The 19941-nt window shown below is 42.2% G+C and overlaps 2 protein-coding genes across 2 annotated transcripts in view; one reads left to right on the forward strand and one right to left on the reverse strand.

Moving 5' to 3' along the window:
• Nucleotides 1–3812: 3812 nt before the first annotated feature.
• LOC113951943 (cytochrome c oxidase copper chaperone) lies at nucleotides 3813–6287 on the reverse strand. Its single transcript, XM_027653561.1, has 3 exons — nucleotides 6050–6287; nucleotides 4396–4506; nucleotides 3813–4025 (listed from the first exon to the last, which is right to left on the reverse strand). Exons 1-2 carry the CDS (start codon nucleotides 6166–6168, stop codon nucleotides 4422–4424), a joined length of 204 nt encoding a protein of 67 aa, XP_027509362.1. The 5' UTR covers nucleotides 6169–6287; the 3' UTR covers nucleotides 3813–4025; nucleotides 4396–4421.
• Nucleotides 6274–19941, forward strand: part of MAATS1 (MYCBP associated and testis expressed 1) — a 46077-nt gene continuing 32409 nt past the window's right edge. The window contains exon 1 of the mRNA XM_027653560.1: nucleotides 6274–6369. Within this exon, the coding sequence (XP_027509361.1) occupies nucleotides 6294–6369 (76 nt within the window). The 5' untranslated portion in view covers nucleotides 6274–6293. The remainder of the gene's footprint in view (nucleotides 6370–19941) is intronic.

A 19941-nucleotide genomic window follows, 5' to 3' on the forward strand; every position in this document is an offset into this window, starting at 1 on the left:
CTGCAAGAGTTATGGGGAAACTAAAAATTTTCTGTCTCTTGACCTTCTCTGCAAAGAGAAGCAAAACACTACAATAAAAACCTTGGGATACAGGTTCTGTTTTTCATACCATTGCCATATACTTGCTAGATGATCCCAACAACAACTTGTCTACTTTTAGGCCTCTGCAAAACAATCCATATTATAAAAGCCCCTTTTTCCAAGATAAGCTGATATTTGATAAAATCAGGATTTGGGATATCAAGATTGGGAACACTTAGGAGAAAGATACTTTATGTAAGATCTGTGAGACAAAACTGTACTGCTATGAATAGAAATGTAGAACTACATTAGAGGAAGCATTCTCAAAAGCACCACTGCAATTTCTCCTACCTTTCTGTACTACCAAAAAAACTTTTGCAGAGACATCAAAGAAAGTGGAAAAAGGAAGTTATTAATTTCACTCTTCAGTTAGGTAAATTCCTGAGCTAGAAAATACTCTGGAACACAATGCCAATGATTCATTATAACAAAGAAGGTCCTTCCTCTGGCATCTTCTAGAGCATAAACAGTGGTGTAGCAGTGATACTGGGGACACCACGGCGGGTGAGGATGACCTGCTGTGACTCCCCTGTAGAAGACAAACAGGAAGCTTTCAACCAACAGCAGTAACAGCTATATAGAGTTGTCCAGTATCCTTTTCGTACCTGCTGCACACAAGTACATCAGCATCCCACTCATCATCTTCCTTCCAAAAACTTTCTAAAATACCTACCATGCTTTGACCCTCATGGAGGCCCAGACATCTCATTTCTTACATTTACAGAATTTGTGTAAAATTGTAGAGGGGTCCATTTTTTTCTGTTCTTGATCTGATATAAACAAAGCTCTCACTAGAAACTATGCAACTTTTCTGCTGGGTCTCAATGTGACATTGCACAGAGAATGATACAGCCTTTTAAAAGGTAGATCTCTGAGCATACACTAGAGATTAATTTAGGTGGTTGTAGACCCAGTTTTTAAAAGGAAGATTTGTAAATCATTAAGCCACCAAGGCTCAAATCTTTCTTTCTCCTTTGACAGTTGCCATGGCCACACAGATCATCTTCACACCACTTTGAGTTTTCCACACAGCAACAGTTAAAAAACCTCTTATTACCAAACAGAAATTTTATGTTCATGTCTTGCCCTGAATTAGAATATATGCCTTTCATCCAGGGATACTGGTTCATCCAAGAGGAGTGTCCAAAAAGCCAGTACTGATTCAATAGGAAAGCCACGCAAGTATTAAAAGGGAGATACCAAAGTCAAAACAATTTGGAATCAACACAGCAAGTGCATAGAAAACACCTGAGCAGCATTAAGACTCTTCCCTGGAAGAAGACACATAAACACAGTTAACAAAATGACTCTGTGAAGAAGAAAAATAGAAATGTCAAGCATTTCAGCACTGAAATGGGCAGTGTGTAAATAGGCACTCCACTGATTTCCCCACTTAAAATGAATTCAATCAGTAGCAGTATTTAGCTGCAAGCGATGATGCAACCCAGATGCAGCCTGCACTATGTTTGGCAAATAAATCCTCTGTCCTTGAGAACCACACAACACAGAGATTATCAGTCCCAAATCTGACAGCAGCTGAACGACTGGCTATTTTGCCCATCCTCAGGAAGTCTACATATTCACTACAGATCCCATAAGCTGAAAACTAGTTCAATCACCTGTGTTGAGGACACTAAGACCTTGGTGGCATAAAGTCAGAGAGGGCATAATCAGACATCTCCTTTTTGATGTATTATATATTGCATAGCTGGCACTAGTCTGCAGAACTGTTACTTACACACTAGTAAACCCTGTAGCTCCAAAATACACGTTCAATTTACAGCTGTTGGGAAAGGTCTCAAGCCTGCTCCAGACAAGCTCACAGTGAGTCGCAAAGGTTGAAAGATGGTATGTACTCTATCTAGTTGTACTGCTATATAGTTTAGTCAAGTTTCCTACTACTGTTATGTTTCACACCCTCACAGGTACATGCTGTGCAGGGCAGTGCTTGTCACCAGCAGTGTCGGTGAGTAGTAACACAGGGACAGTAACTCCCACTCCTCAAATTGAGCTCTGAATCCACTCCACAGGAATACTGTTGTAAGAAATGAAGCCACTCAGCAAGAAGTGTGATTTGACTATGAGGTTTTTCCATTGTTGCTTTAAATATAGATTTGTCCAGTATCCTTTCTGTACCTGCTGCACATAGGTACGTCAGCATCCCACTCATCATCTTCCTTCTAAAAACTTTCTAAAATATCTACCATGCTTTGACCCTCATGGAGGCCCAGACATCCCATTTCTTACCTTTACAGAATTTGTGTAAAATTGTGCAGCAGTCCATTTTTTTCTTTTTTTGACCTGATATAAACAGCATTCCCATTCTCACTTGACCACTGCCCTGCTCTATTCTGTGGTACCATTTTCACAGTTTACCCAAACTGGACATGCCACCACAAAGCTGGTGCTCATGCACCTTTTAACATTCTCCTCAGTTTAATCTCTGACATGCAATGGTTCAACAATAAATGACCTTATTCAAGTTTCTACCTCAGGACAACAATAAACACCAAGAGAAGCACCAGGTCCTGCTGCTCAGACAGCTACAGTGCCACAGGTAGCTTTGAATGCTTTCTGCCAGAGCTACACCTGTGTCCCTTCTCTGAGGCTGAGAGCCAACACGGGCACAACTCTTGCCTCGGGACAGGACCTTCACAAAACATTCCTGGAGGCGAGTCTAAACTCTCCTCATACAACTTGTGAGTCTCACCAGAGGCAGCACCAAACTTCACATGCTAAATGTTCAAGGCCTATTCACTGCTAGCTCAGGATATGCAGGACACAGCTGGCAAAGAAACTACGACAGTGGTGGGTGACTGCACCCACCCCTCCAGCAGGATCAAAGCCAAGACAAGAATCAAGACAAAGCACAGAACTTGTATCATCAGTTTCTGAAAACTTATCAGGAGAGGAAGTAATTAGTGATACTGCCTTCAGCAGTCAAATCACCACAGGAAGGACAACAATGGTAGGGTTGCACAATCACATAGTATGAAGCCAAAAGTCACATATGTGTAACAAGCTACCAACTGCACCTTTTTAGTCTCTAGACTGTAAGAAGAAATCAAAGGCCACAACTACCCTCCCACTGTCATGCCACAGAGGTGAAAAAAGAAGCCAGAAAACAAAAGCCCATGCGTGCCTAGCACAAGACCAACACAACAAAAACTGTTGCATAAAAAAAAAAAAGCTTTTCTTCCAGGCAAGTGACCTGTACATACAAGTCACTTGCAGTGACAGGGAGCAGTCCTCTGCTCCCTTTCCCTTGAAGAACTACCAGCTCAAGTGAGTTTGATATGGGAAGTACTTAATTTTTCATTATAAAGAGTGAAGCTTGAACCCTTGGGTAAAGCTATTCAAAAAACATTGGACAAATTCTAACAGGGGAAAACAAATATAATTTTGACTGTGAGGAAAGTTCATTATGTAAGACTGTGGTCATCTTTGTACAAACATAGTTACAACCACTGTCACAAACTGCATTACAAGCTTCAGCATGACTTTGCTGAAAGCAGTAAGATAGCAGTGTTACTGGCACAATTTCACAATTTCCATCAGTGGGAAAACCCACCAAAGTCCTCTCTGTTCAACCACAACACCACAGTAATCAATGTTCTTATGTTAATGATCAAGGCAAGCTTTTCTCATTCTCTCATTTCCTGCAGCACACTGTTTTCAATAAGGAGAGCACTGTCATTTCTTTATGTAAAAAGAAACAGAAGTCAAGAACGTTGGTCATTTTCAGACTTTTATTAACAGGAAAAAATATATTTTCTATAGCAGAGGTCAAGAGTTAACAGTGGAAAAGCTTCAGATGTGATGCATGGTCTATCATTAGAGATTCTTTATAAATAGATGCTTTGTTTATATTTGTTCTTTGAAGTAACTTGCAGAAATAATTTATTTTGCAGCTTTCCAGAACGAAGTCACACCACAGACATCATCTAGAAGAGAGGAAACACAAGTTCACAAAACATGGATTTCCACTCGATATTGAGGGATAGTTCAGCAATCAACAAAAAAACCCCAGCACAAACCCACAATACCCAACTCCCACACTGCCCCAGCATCAGAAAGCTAAACTGAGGTTCAGATCTATTAGAAGACAAGAGGCAGCACCATTCTCTACTGCCTAAGACTTCACTACCCTCACAAAGACAGCAGTGCTTACTCTAGTGTCAGTGAGGATTACTCTGCCCTCCCTCTCTTAAGGATGACACCTTTACCATCACAAACAGTACTCTGGGCCTTCCAGTGGCAGCAGATGAGGTGCCAGGGCTCTTCAGAGGCAGAGGTCCTGAAGGATGTACTCACCACAATCACAGTCCTGGTCATCTCACTCATATTTTGAAGCCCAGAGCTCTCATACACTCTTTGTGAGCTTCAATTAGGTGCCCACAATTTTCTTCCCCCTTCTCAATGATGCTGCAAAAGAAAAAGATATCCAAGGTTCAGCAACAAAATGTTTACTTACTGTTAGTCAAAGCCATAGAATTTACCCCACAAATCTGTTGGGGACAATCAAAAATCCCTATTAGGCTCCAGAGATCTTTTTGTCCATCCTGTCCAGGATAGCACTGTTTTGGAAAGTATAAAACTATCTTAAAAACTTACCCAAGTCTGGAGCTGTGCACTTAAAACTCTGATAATAGATGTTACAGAATTTCCTATTAACAGCTAGGGTCTATTCTGGGCAGGTCTAGATGGGGATTTGTTATACAACACAAGGCTGTCACATCACTTCATTAAGTATGCTGAGCTTGTCAGTAACCTCTTTCAAATCATTCAGCAGGGAAGCAACAAAATTTCTCCAGTAAGAAACAACACAGTAAATGATGAGCTGAGCAGTAAATGATGTTTTAGTTCAACTTCAGTTGGTATTCGGGGAACCTGAAGCAAAAAAAACCACCTGTCCAGCTACTGTTTATTTATGACATATGGTAACTTTTGATGTTACTCATCCCTCCAAGTAAGAGCCTATCATCGTTGGTACATCATGTATACCACAAAAGCACTTCAGACTTGCTTTTTGATTGACTGGCAGAGCACTTCCTGATCCCAGAGATGGAGATTCCACTGCTCTGCAGAGTGCTGATCACAGGCCTGATCAACCCTCATCTGCCACTTTATGCCACTCTTGCTGCCAAAGGACGAAACTACCAAATGGTGAATAACTAAAATACCTGATTTTCTTAATCTTTAATTTTCTTCTTGGGCTTTATTACAATGAGCATGGACATGTCTGCTGCTTGCCCAAGGCGACTCCATCTGACCAGAAACATGCATCCTTACCAACCTTTTCTGAGCGGGCCCTGGATTCACCTTCACCCTACCATGTAAGTAGACATGCACCCCTAACTTTAGCAAAAATACCATGTTCAGTATTATGTCACTTACTGAATACCATCTATATCACCTGTGGGGTAAAAATACCCCAAAACCCTCCAACTTGGTCACCAGATTAAAGTTCTTAAAACTTTAAAGGTTCACTGCCATAGACAAAGGAGCTCCATTTTGCAGGTGCATTTCACGCTATTTGACAGGTCCTATGATCGTGACTAAGCCTGTAATTACAAATGCAGCTATAAACGCCACTGCCAAATTTTGCACTTCCGTGTGAAATGTCACCCTCTGAGACCTAAAAAACAAAGCATTTTTCTTTGTTTAAAACAGAACATAATTTATATTCAACTGAGCAATAAAGACGTTACCACCTGCTGGTACTTGTTCCTTCGGTCAGCCAACAGCAGCGAAAATTTACAAGCATCATTAAAAGCTGATCTCCGAAACCTGTTTTAAACCGGGGCTACGAGATATTAACCTCTTCAATTCCAAAGTATCCTTTTGAGCCATTTTCTCCACCTCCTCTCCCGCACTGTCCCTCCTCCCTGGGATGCTCCTGCACCAGTGTGCTGGCTAGGCGGGACTCCCAAAACCACCCTCCCCGCGGAGCCCGGGCCAGGCTCACCAGGCGTCCCGCGCCTTCTTGGTTTCGGGGCAGGCACAGCAGGGCTTCAGCGGCTTCTTGTCCCCCCGCGCCTCCTCCGCGCCCTTGCTGTCGCAGCTGGCGGCGGCGACCGTCGACATGGCGGGCGGCTCCCGGCACCCTCGGCCTGCGGGGAGATCGGGGCAGTGCCGGCCGCCAGGGACCCGCTGGTTCCGGGAAACCTTCCCCGCCGCCCGCCCCTTCCCGGCCCGCGGCGTGATGGGAGATGGAGTTCGGAGCCCTCCTCCCGCCCCCCTCCCTGTTCCCTAGGCCGTCACCCCTGTGGCGACACACGCCGGCGGGTCCAAAGTGACGGTCTGCAGGGACACTCGGTACTGAACGAGCCAGAATGAACGGGAAAGGGAGGGAGGACAGCAGGGTGACAAATGGTGGACCCGGCACCCGCTGCAGTCTTAGCAAGAGCAGCAAGGGACAGGATTAGGACTTTGGTTCTGCCAGCGCCAGGCTCCACGGTGAAAGTTGTGGCCAGCCACCTAAGACTCTTTTTTCCCATTCAATCAGTGGGGAAAACAGAGGCTCAGTTCTTTGTGGTGTTGTCTGCAAAAGTCGGATTTGTTACTTGGTGTGCAACAAGCCAATAACTTTTGCTTTGCAAATCAGTTGATTATAAATTATGTTCTCTTTAAAATAAAGGAAAATGCTTTGTTTTTTAGGTGTCAGAGGATGAGATTTCTCATGGAAGTGCAAAATTTGACAGTGACTTTTATAGCTGCATTTGTAATTACAGGCTTAGTTACAATCATAGGACCTATCAAATAACATGAATGTAAAGAATACACACTTGAGAGATACTTATTTCAGAGTTGTGCAAGCCTGGGTGCTCAGTGGAATTCCACAAATGAAGCACACCAACTATCAAAACTTTTTACTGTTTATACATTTTGGCAAACAAAGGAATTAATGTTGATTGGCTATAAGTTACATAGTTTTCTTATTAATTAACAGTCCATCTTCTGTTGGTTAATGATTCTCTCGCTTCTCACGCTAATTAGTCCACATGCCCAGACTTTCTCTTCTTTTGGGTCAATGAGTTTCTTGGTTCAGTGTCCCAATGCAGATGTCCCATAAATTCTGCATTCTTTATGTCCAGTATCAGTGTGCATCCTTTTCCCCTGAGATTGTTAACTTCCCCCTAGGTCTGAGATCATTAAGCATGTAAGCCCTAAACTTTAACAAGGCAATTCTAACAACAAGTAATTTGGTTCTTCTAACACATGGGCATCACTTATAGCTTGCTTGTTAGCTGCTGTTTCACAACAGCATCTCCCTTCTGTTGATTAGGCTTGAAAGTACACAAAGATCAAACATCAAAGAACATCCTTTCTTATGGAAATTTTTACATATTCCACATTTTGCAACAGCCGGAGTGAAGAACACGTAGCAACACAGGTACAGCACACGTGAGCACAGTCATCATCACTGGGAATATTCATGTTGCTGTTTTGTGGCTGGGGGCCAGCCAGGCCCATCCCTGGCATTGTTGCAAAATGGGGAATATGTAAAATTATCTTAAGAAATTATGTTTTTTGATGTTTGATCTTTGTACACTTTCAAGCCTAAATAACAAGAAAGGAGATTTAATCTGTGAAACCAATAGCATCTAACAATCTATAAGTGATGTCCAGGTGTTAAAAAGATAAATTACTTGTTGGTAGAATTGCCTTGTTAAGGTTTAGGGCTTGACATGCTTCAATGATCTCAGACCTAGGGGGATGTTAACAAAGACTGGGAAGAAGGATGTACCACTGATTGTGGACACAAAAAATGAAGAATTTACAGGCCACAAGGACATCTGGTAGAACTCAAAAAATAAGGAAGAAACGAATAAAGCCAAGTCAGCAACTGTGCTGAAATCAGCTCCAGCTGGGTAAAAGGTAATTCCAGCAGGGGCAGTTCATGACCACCAACTCATGGACCACTGACCCAAAAAATGCACCCACTCAAAAGAAGTGAAAACTGAGCATGTGAACTAATTAGCATGAGAAGTGAGAGAATCATTAACCAATACTAATTAACAAGAGAACTATGTAACTTGTAGCCAATGAACATTGATTCCTTTGTTTCCTAAAATGTGCAAACAGCAAGAAGCTTTGATAGTTGGTGTGCGTGTGGAATTCCACTGAGCACCCAGGCTTGCACAACTCTGAAATAAATAATAAATGTCTCACTCAAGTGTGTAATCGTTGGCTTGTTGCGCACTGTGTAATGAATCTGATTTTTGTGGACAACAGCATGGGCAATAAGTGAAAAGATACAGAGCTCCTCTTTTGTAGTTTGGCGCAAACCTTGCATCGGCAGCCACTCTCACCTTCCAGGTCTCTGTCACATACACACCACAGCTTGGTTCTTTGGCCATAGCGTGTCAGTTCCTATGCTACACTTTTCCCTGCCACCAGCCCTCGTGATGAATAGTGATACTTGCACATGTATAGACTTGCAGGCACATTGCAGAGTAAAGAGACGCCCTACAGAGGTAATGTGGGAAGGGCAGGGCACTAGTGGATGTGATACTGCTGAGACCTTGAAAGGGGAAAAGAGGAATATGCCCATAGGATGCAGCTGCTGTGCCTTTTAATGGGGTGTAGCAAGAGTCAAAGAACTGGCAGTTTATATCATGTACTAAGGGGATCTAAAATTGTAGGAGCACTGTCAAGAACATTTGGAGTGGTAGAAAACCTGTGTTTTGTGTATTTAGTTAGACTTTTAGAATGAGGTTTTTACATTTGGGACAGATTATCCCATACTTGTCAATCACAGAGGTATTTATTCTGATCTATGATGAAAAGTGAATAGCAGTAGTGCCTAATAAAACAGGTTACATGTTCTCAGTCTCAGCAAAACCAGGGAGCTCAAAATACCTGCTAGGGATCTGAATACTCCACTCAGGTAGAAGATTGAAAATGGTCCTGCCCTATACAAGGCATGAAGTATCAAGCAACCCTATTGTTTTCAAGAGCCCTGGGCAAGACAGAATTATGTCATTTTCAGTATTTACCCTTCCAATAAGTCAGGTCAGAAGTGAGATCATTCTCTGTTGAGATATTTTGCTCTTCTGTTTCTCTAGATCACCAAGGTGAATGCCACCACCACGGACTTGTGCTACCTGAATGAGTAAATGACAGGAGAGGATTCTTTTTTGATCCCCTCATTCTCACAAAGAGAGATGAAAAGTAGAACCTATCTCTTCCAGAAGTCCAAAGCTCCACGGTTTCATCGCACGGGTAGATAAGGCTCTCCTGTTTTCACTATTGAGGCACCTCTGACACCCTGACAATGTGACTTCTCCAAATGCAGGCTCCCGAGGAGAGAGCCAGTGTGCTGCCATCCTTCCTCTGGAATGGTGTCATGTAACACTCACTCGACCTAATCAACCACCTACTTAATTATCCACGGATCTCAGCTCAGTAGCCTGTTCCCCGCTATCCTAGTTGGCTGGGAAGGTTGTCCAGGTGACCTGTGCCCACACAGCCTCCTGGTTAAACACACAGGTTGGGAGGCCATGCAGCCAGGAATGATGAACTGGAAGATAAACAGGATGCATTTGTTGACCAGAATATGATTTTTCCAAATCCACACAAACATGCTGCAAGGTATGAGCCGACATTGAAACACCTATCAAAACCAAACATCAGCTCTCCAAAGCAGTGCCTTGTTCCTAGTTTTTAAAACATATTAAGCATGTTTTCCTTTCAAATTAACTACTTTTGTCTTTTCTTCCTAAAGCTTTATCTGCTGGCCACTGTCCAAAGACCTAGATAGAACTGGCAATAGCAACACAAACTCTGAGGGAAAGCCTGTGATAAAACCTCAAAGTCTGCAATTGAACAGTATCTTTTATTTAACATCTTCTATTAAAAAAAAAAAAAAGTTTGAAAGACATTGATTTGGCCTGTAGAAACCAGGAAAAGACCAAACAAAATACAGTTTATACTCTTGCCTGTTCCAGAATAACAAGGGCAGAGGAAGGTTAAAATTTAGTCCTCTTGAGAGACAACTTCAAATGGGTTTGCACAAAGGTTTGACCTGTGAAGACTAAACATCTCTGCAAGCAGCACTCCACTCTTCCAAATAGATTAAGGAGGAACACTGCTATTTTGGCTATGCTCCCTGCATGGTAATAGTTTGTAACAGAATTGCCCTGGAAAAAGGAATCATTTCTTTTTGGGATGAGAGGGCAGTGGCTGAGAGAGAGGAGAAGGAAGGGACGTGCCATTAAAGCATACTTAACACATTTTGATACTGATTGCACCAATTTGGAGTGCAGTGCAGAGAGGAGATCACAGCCAATTCTCTTCTGACATTACATTGTGCAAAAGGATTGTTAACTTGGTGCTTTCTGTTTTCCATTTTCCCTCTGCCTGCTGACAGTGGCAGAAGAATTATGTCAGAGAGTTATGTGTCAGAATGAACAGATTTATCTACCAGTCAAAGAGGAAGAGCTAAGGGCAGGCTACTGAGATGAGACTGCTGGAAAACTGTCAGATCCAGTACCCTGGAGGGGAGATTCAGTGAAAATCTCAGTCTCTGAAAGAGATAATGAGAAAAGACCCTCCCTCAATCTGCCATGTAATTTGGCAGCCTGGTGCCACATGCGAGAGTACAGGGACATCAGGTAGCACTGGACATTTACAGCTCTGGATTTAGAGGACTAATGGGTAAAATAGGGGGAGACAGCACAGTTGTCATGGGTTTCCAAATTATTTCCCCTGTACAGCCCTTTATCAGAATTGAAGAACATCACTGCAGTCATTCCCGTTGGCTTCTTGTGTCTTCAGTTTCAGCCTACTAAAAGAATGGTTGTCAAAAATAAAAGTACTTGTTTGTTAGAGAGACTCAAACGGACAGGCTTTTCAAGGAACCTCAAAAATGTATTTACATTCATTGTTACTACTAGGTAGGGTAAGCCCCTATCAATGTCAGTTGAAAGTAACAGTCTGGGGTAGTCTGGGGTTTTCCAGATTTCCCACACTTCCGATAGACATGATAGAAGGTAAATTAAGCTGTGGGAAATTTGTATGGTGAAACTGAGCTGAAGGTATTTTGGTATTTTCCATGTAGTGCCTATTCTGGGAACCACTATCATCTCGAAAAAAGAAACTTATTCAATATGATCTAGAGAAATATTTTTGTCTTTGACTCGGTATAAACATGAGACAGCCATTGCTCCAGCAGCCCAGGGAACCGTATGCGGTGTTTGATTGTCAAAGAAGTTGCCTGTGTTTTAGGTCAATACTTAGATTACGTGAAAAAAAAGGACTTCAAACCTCTGAGCAAGATGACTTGTCAGGGCCCAGTTGCCTCTTATATTAACTGCCCAAGTGCAGGATAGAGTTTCTCTTTTTGATCAGAGTTGCAGACTGCAACTACCAAATGCTACCAGCTCAGCAGTGTGACCAGAGAGAGAATGAATGCTAGGGTAGAAGGACTTTTGCTCTTGTCTAGTACAATGGAAGAGACTCTAAGCTTCAAACTCCATCTTTAGGTAAAGGCAAGGGGTTCACTGGGCTAAAACCACCTCAAGAGGCAATGTGCCAGTCCCTCCCAGACGGAAGAGGCCAATCCCATGTTTCAGGACTACGGCATGAATTCTGTATGCAGGGATCCTGTACCACAGGATTGAACCATCCCCTCCCGAGAGACCACCTTGGAAGGTAGTATGGAGAAAGTCTCCCTCCATACTGGCAAGCAAGCCCTTAGAGAAACAAGAGCAGAATCAAGATTACTTTTAAGGCCTTTCTGTCTCTTTGAATGCCCTACAAGCTAGTACTGCAACAGAGCATCTCTTGCCAGAAATTCAGCCAAATCTTCAGAGCATCAGAGTCTAAAGGTGGAAGGTAGTTTGCAAGATTGCAGTCACTTTTCACTTAAAATGAGAACTGCTGTCTCTGACATTGCAGGACTCAGCCCACATCATCCCAGAAATTCTGGGGTCTCATTCTGGGACCAGGACTCTGGCAGGAGCCCTCCACAGTTAAGAGGAAAGTGACCCTCCTTTGTGCTAAGATTACGACTATCATGATTTTCATGTTATGCTCCTTCTTGTCACTGTCCATTGAAAGCATATCCAAACATACAAGTAAAGACTAGGAATTTGCCATGCATGCAACACTGCAAAATCCAGATCAGCAAATTCAGTGTGCAATCTCCCTGGTAACACAGCAAAAGAAGGAAGCTGGCATTTTGTACCATGCCTCAAAGTAGCCTGCCTGTTCCACATGCAATCCAAGCAGGAACTACAAGCCTTTAGACACTGGACATGGACATACGGAAGCTCTTCCAAAATGCAGATATGCAGCAGCTGATGTTGGATGTGCACTGCAGGCCTGGTCAGGCTTACTTCAGTGCTTGCTGGCATGACTGATCAACTGCTCCCTTTTGTGGAGGGAACACCCGTGAAAATCCAAGCATTCTGGAATAAATCCCATTGCACAGACTGGTGGGAAGGAAAGGTCAAGTGTTTGCACTCCAATGGCTGCATGTGTTACCAACACAACAAAAGAGCATGGCTGAAGAAGACAACTGTGTATTTTCTGATAGTCTCTACATTTAGTAACTCAGAAAACTCTAACCTGCATTTGGGAAATAACATCACTAATCCTCCCCTAATCCTCCACATGAATCTGCAAAGGTCTGTCCCTATATTGCAGTCAGACTCTCTGTTTTCAGGTAAAAATCAGAAAAAAAGTAGCCCAGGATTAAAAGTGCTTAGGCATGAAGCAGACACACTCTAATCAGCCAGGGTAAGTTTTGCTACAGATTTTTTTTCCTGCATTGCAGAGTTAACCAAGGTAGCTGCCTGTATAGTTCTTTCCAAAGAGGAAACCTCTTCCATTCTCACTTCTCATGACTTGAAAGAGTAAGACTTCCACATTTCCACAAAAAGACCTATATGAATTGTCAGAACTGATCAGAATCAGACAGCTGAGCCACTGTTAATATGTACCACTACATCCGTGCAAAGATGATCTCCACTTAGTCACCCCACAAAAATCAAATGCTGCCTAAGGTCTGTGCTTACACACCACAGGAAACCTCATTTACAACCCAAGCCCACTTGCCTGTGTATTGAAGAAAACCATCTCGTTGTAGTTCTGTAAAATCCTCCATAATACAAACTTCTAACCTTGATCAGTTCTGCTGCAAAACAGGCAGTGTTCTGCAACTCTTGTGCATAGTGTTAAACTGTCAGGCACCTGAGAAGCAGCAATACTGTAGGTCCACTTCTCTTCCAGTGCACACATTCCATTAGTCCTTTTTTCCCCCAAGTGTTGCTGCTGTTAAAAATTTCATTCTGCTTGGTGGGATGCCATTTTAATGCCTGTGTCAGTGACAAATCTGGCTTGTTTGAATCTATCCAAGTCTCTCATGATCTAATTTTATGAAATGTGAAGCTCCACTATAGAAAATAGTTTAACATTCTCAATGAACTGCGGGAGCTAACTGGAAGTTGGGAAGGAATCATTAGTATTTACAAATACATGAGTCATTCCATATTTGAGATGTCACTGATTGCAGCTGCATGCTTCTATGTACTCACATTCCAGAACCTCACTCCTTTTAAATATTGCATCAAGACATATGCTGTGCAGTGCTGCAAGTTGCTTGTAAAGAGCTGCAACATCACACATCTTCTGAATCCATTTAGACTCCCCACAGCTGTTTTTCACAAAGTTATTAAATAATGTAGAAAATTCATTCACTTTCAAGCCATTTCTTTGACATCAGTCATCACGCTAGGTTTCAATTTTTAACACCTAATTGATTTGCACTTGTTTTCTTCTGCTTTTCTTCTTGCTGATCTCCTTCTCAAGATCTTTAGAATCCTTTTTCCCACCAAAAATCAATGGGACTTGACTATAAAGTGCTTAATTGTCAAATTTTAAAAAGCATTAGGGCATCTCCATATGCAGGGATTCTCAAGAAAGCCTATTTACACTGACATCTTCCTAGATATCTGCAGTACAATCTGTATCTGGAGTACAATTTCTTCTTTAAAAGTGACATGGGAACACACTTCATCTACATGGAAGAAAATTTCATCTAAACGTTCAGCTCAAGCCCATATCCTGACTATTTTGCCCTGGTTTTCAATATGCTGTGCAGTATTTTATCCAAGCTTGGTACCTAGCTGTCTTGGCTTGGTTCTTAACTCTGTGCAGCAATAAATTTTACTCAGTGCATCCTGTCTGGACTAGGCACATCATTAACTACTCCAGTCTCTTATTTAAAACCCAGAATGGATTCTTCAAGGTCTGGTTCTCCTAGGGGTCCATCCAAAGACTTAGGATCAAAGAGGGGATGTTTCCAGATCAACATGCTACACAGTGAGCTCTTATCATGTTCTCACCATTGATATATCAAGACACCAGTGATATGCTCTAGATCCTGTACTGTGTTCTGTTCAGTCTCCACCATCTGAGACTGGGAAGTGATGTGGAAAGGACTATGTGGGTGCAGGCAAAGACAGAGAGGAAAGATAGGGGAACTTTCAATAAGAGACCACAGATTTTGTTTTCTTACATGAGGGAAGTGATACTTCTGCATCCTTCCCCAATCCTTCAAAGGGCTGTGTTGAGCTCCCATCCAATTCTAGCTCTTTTCTTCCAATGGCCTGAGTGTCCTGTCACTGCTTTCTCACCTTTTTACTTCTGATAGGCCACCCCTGGGCCCTTGGATGTGTGCCAGCCCTCACCTGACCTCCATTGGGTGGATTGCAATTAAAGGATGATAAGTAAATGGGTTTTTTTGAAAGCTTTAATAGATGACATTAAGGTTATGTGCAATAATTGTTTAAGAGTAAATATGAGTGTAGTGTATGGAAGTGTATATATGGTAAGAACAAGTTGAAATGAATCTCCATAGCACTTCTGTCCAGATATTTAATTTCCTCGAAGGGAGTGGCTAAAGTAATCATAGGAAATCAAGAGTCCCTGATGCTCCATTCAGATCAGACAAGCACAGACATTCACTCCCCAGAAAAGTGTCTTAACACACAGAAACTTGAAACCTGCAAGCAAACATGATGGTATTGACATTTATTCCACTGAGTCTTACATGAAAGGAGTAAGAACACCATGAATTCACTGGTTTCCAAAGGAGTTCAGTCCAAGATCCTTTTCCTGCTGAGGTGAGACAACATGACTGACTACAGCCCAGCAAATCATCCTGATGTCATCTCTGTTCTTTAAGAATCTCATCCAAAGCTGATCCATCCAAGTGAAATTATGTATATGAATGTCCTTCAGAGAATACCTGAAATATTGGTAAAATTGAGGTTTTGCCACAGATTGGACTTGTCTCAACCATAGGCTGGAAATTGCCTTAATTCCACCTTCTTTTGTTCATTTTTTAAATGTTAATCAAAACCATTACAGAAGTCTTTCAGCAGGCTTTGAAGTGAATCTTTTAATGGTGATCACAAAGTACTACTACTTCATTTTTTTTGAACGTTGACTTTTTAAGCTCTTCTCATCTGTATATTGCTTTTACTACAGGAAATGTGCCAACATTCATACTAAGAAAAAGAAGGCAAGAGAAAACAAGTCTCCTATAAAGATTTTCATCTATTTTTTTTTTTTACCATTTCAGCAGTTGTACCAGAAGATGCCTCTCTTAGCATGGCTCTTAGTAAAAATGGCACAAATTAACCACAGACTTCCCCTTTGCAAAGTTCCATTTACCACCATCAGTAATCTGAGGCCATTTTTACAAAGGATGTTATAAATTACAAGTGAGGTATTCCATAGTGGATATAATGCCCTACTACAGCCAAAGGTCAGCACAGAGACAAGGTCTCAATCCACAACAGTCTGTCACAGCATCTGTCTTCTCACATCTTTTTGAGACTTACCTCTGTTTTCTGTTGGGAATAGTGACCACATCTTCCTCCTCTTCCCTTCTACTTCACTCTCCTACACCATCTTTTCTGATGAGCTGGAAGGAAGGCTCCTTTCTTCTGGATTAAAAATCTAGCAACCACGTTGACTGCATCCTTGTGCTGCTGCTTTCCTGCTTCTTTTGAACCGCACACCTGGAAAAAGGTGTTTATTATTTACAGTTAGTAAATCATGTGCAGATCGGACAGGGAATGGAAATTAGCGATTACCTTGGATGGGTCCAACCGCCGAATTCATTTTATATCCTTTCACATTTAAATACAAGAGCTGAACTGGCGGCGCCCAGGCTAGAGCCTGGGATGGACCGGACCACACACGGAGGAATTGTGACATCTTGTGGCAAAAATGGGAAATGACACACTAACGGTTACTAATTTTAAATAGATTACTTTGGGGATTTCCTGCCATCAAAGCCTCAACAGTGCTTTTAATGCTATAACCTTGTTGCCTGTAACTTAGATTTATTTTTTTTTTAATAACTAGAAAAATGCCACCACGAAGCATCACATGCACCCAGCAGCACAACAGTGCTGTCATTTGACACCTGCTAACAGCAGATGAGGACCATCTATGTAATGAAGTTTAAAGCCAGATGGATGACATCTTGCCAGGGTCTCACAAATCCTCGTGGACTGCAGGGTAAAATTTACGTACAAGAAACCCAGTTCCCTCCCAGGTTTTAGAGGACAGAAGGAAAACAGAGTAGAGAGACTCATCATCTGTTTAGCTCAACTTCTTTGCCATATCCTCTGTAATCCTGTCTTTCCACACCGTTCCCCACATTTTCAGCTCCTCACCTAGGTCTCCAGACCACTTGTCCAGACCACTTCAGTTCTGCTCTACTGGCTGCTCACCTTGTCTCTCCCTCCACTCCCTGCACAGTGGTTCTCTACCACCCCACCCTCCTACTAATTTTTCTTTGCTCAGCCAGCCAGGTTTCTCCTCTAAAATTACGCTTTCATGTCCAATCCATATTTTCTTTGTCCAGCTACTATTTGCTCTCAACTAGTGCCTAATCCTACCTTCCTTGCCTAAATTTTCTACTTCCCTTTGTCTGATTTTACAGTTCAAACACATCAGCAAGTCATCACAGCATAACAAGTCTGTCAACAGAGTAGCAGTAATTCATCTTGCAGCAAATTACACCATCTTATCTCAAGGTTAATGTGAGGTAAAATGCACTTGGCTCAGCCTCTCTCATAGGCAGCTAAAGTAGTGCACTTTTCTGCAGTTTTGCAACATGCTATGCACTGGCAAAGTTAATCCAGCAGTAACTCACAAGGGTGTGGACAGTTTTACTCATACATCTGAGCACCTGGTGTCCCCTAGAGCCAAGTGGCTATTAAAAAAAATAATCAGCTAGACAGCACCTCAGCTCAGCTACACAGTCTTGTTCTGGAAAAGTAATTAATGAAAAAGTAAAAAAACCCCAAACAAACAAAACCAACCCAACTCTACAGCCCACAAGTTTGAGAAGAAAGCCCATCAATCAAGTTCTTTTGTAGGAAACAGGAATCTTTTTTGATTGCTTACAGTTTAGTTGCCTTCAGCTCACTTTCACCAGAGCAACAGGATATTGTCCCTGACACAGACAGACTAACCTGCCAGATAAGCTTTGAGCCCCTTTTCCAAAGTGCTGGTCAGAGACTAGGTTGCCAAAGTTTAATGCCTGGGATCAAACATTCTCACAGTCTTTTGTGTTTTGTGATCTTTTCCTTTGGACATGGCAGATCTACATTAAAAATAAATAAATAAATAAAGAATGATTCAGACCAAATCTCACCACTTTGCCATGGCAGTGTATTCTACAGCACACACCAGTGTTCATGGGGCCCTGGCCAGGTTTGACACAGCTTCAGGTCCACAGGAATATGAAGATTTCAGGCAAAGAATATTTGACATAGTAACAATCAACACAACTTTCAACACTTGTAAGGCTGTCCACTCTCCACACCTGTAGTTCACAGAGATTTCTTGGAAATGCTAGTTAAAAATTAGCCAATATTTTACATGCACACACTCTAAGCAAGTTCCATGAACCTGAACCTTGAGCTTTTTGGCTCAGCCAGCCCCATATACCTGTCACCTCCCATGAGTGAGTACTAGTCTTCAGGCAGCTATGCAATGACCTGAAAACTTTTATTTTCTGACAGATTAGTTTTCAGGCACATCAGTCTCCTGAATTGGTTCACTACATAGTCTTTCAGCTGCCAACACTGACAGATCAGAAGCAGCGGGGCCAGGCAGCTGACGGTGAATAAGGACAAAGGGAGCAACATCTTACGTTTAACCCAATTTAATGCAGTTAAATAGTGGGAGTGCAGCTTTTTGGTTTTCCACAACTCCAGAGATCACTTATTTGTTAGGCTACCCCTGGCATTTTGTAGTACTCTCAAGAATGCATTTAATTGTTCCATTGTTCCTTCTCATCTTGGTTTCCATCTGGTTTTTTTCCCCATCAGAAAAAAAAAAAAGAAGTCCAGGCCACCTGTATCCAGTCATCTCTGAAAACCTTAAAGTGGAAAAATGTGAGAGGGTGGAGCAAACAAAGAATAATTTTTTGGCCAAGGTACAGTTTACACACCTCATTACCTCAAGGCAGATGTTCAGAATGGAAAAAATTCAGCACGGAGTCATGGAGTTTTAATGAAATGAGATACAAGAAAGGAAAATTGAACTTGATCACAAGAAAAGGTGGGCAACTATTAAAAAGTGACTTTTGCTGCCTGTGTCAATAATTACAATAAGGTGTCACACTGTAAAGCTCTTTAGTAAAATGAGGGCCTTTACAACCTGCTGGATATCTTCAGGGCATGGATCAATCCATCATGGGAAGTCGCATCCTACATATGTCTGTCAGAAAACCTCAAGTTGCGGCAGCATTTCTTAGTTCAGACCCACACCTTCAATTTACCCATTTTGACCAAATAACTTAAGAAAGTTGTTGCTTCCAGCAAGTGATGGGCCTTTAAGAAAGTAAACCAGCATTCAGAGTTGAATTGTCTACAAGTAAATTCCCAGAGCCAAAGAATTTGGAACCACAATCCTAACATTGCTCTCCTGTGATGAGATACTGAGGGGCCAAAATTCTATGTCAGACATGGTGAGCTGTGAATAACCCTTTGATATACACTTTTATACATAAATAACATAGGGGACTTGCTTCAAGATTATAGGCAGAGGACAGGACCCATTTGCAGTTTCACTGCTTTTTATGTCCTATTCCAAGGTAGCATTGCCTACAAATCTCCTTACATTCACAAAAGCATTAGCCCTTTCTGTTTTTAACATGCAGCATGAAGAAGCTTCCAACTTTCTTTCTCATAGAAGGGGATCGCCTCCTCCTTATGAAAACAGCAGTGTTTTGCAAAAGGCAATGTTTATTTGTAATGCTTTGTACAGGCCTCTCCAGATGCCTTACAGATGCAAAAATACATGCAGCCCCTCTGGGCAGTAAATACCAAGCCTATTTTCACGGAATCACAGAGTCAATTAGGTTGGAAAAAACGTTAGAGGTCGTTGAGTCCAACCCATGACCCAACACCACCACCTCAGCTAGACCAGGGCACTGAGTGCTATGTCCAGTGTTTTCTTTTATGCCTCCAGGGATGGTGACTCCACACCTCCCTGGGCAGTCCATTCCAATGTTTAATTACCCTTTCTGGGAAGAAATTCCTCCTAATATCCAACCCAAACCTCCCGTGGTGCAGCTTAAGACTATGCCCTCTCATCCTGTCGCTAGTTGCCTGGGAGAAGAAACCGACTCCCACTTGGCTGCAACCTCCTTCCAGTGCTAAGGTCCCCCCTGAGCCTCCTTTTCCCCAGGCTAAACAACTTCAGCTCCCTCAGCCGATTTGTGATCCAGACCCTTCACCAGCTTCGTTGCCCTTCTCTGGACTCGCTTTCACCACTTTATGGCTGCAGAAGTCCTAAGTGATAACAAGCAAAGCCAGGAAT

The sequence above is a fragment of the Corapipo altera genome, unplaced genomic scaffold, assembly GCF_003945725.1.
Source record: "Corapipo altera isolate COAL_440 unplaced genomic scaffold, ASM394572v1 61, whole genome shotgun sequence".
Lineage (NCBI taxonomy): Eukaryota > Metazoa > Chordata > Aves > Passeriformes > Pipridae > Corapipo > Corapipo altera.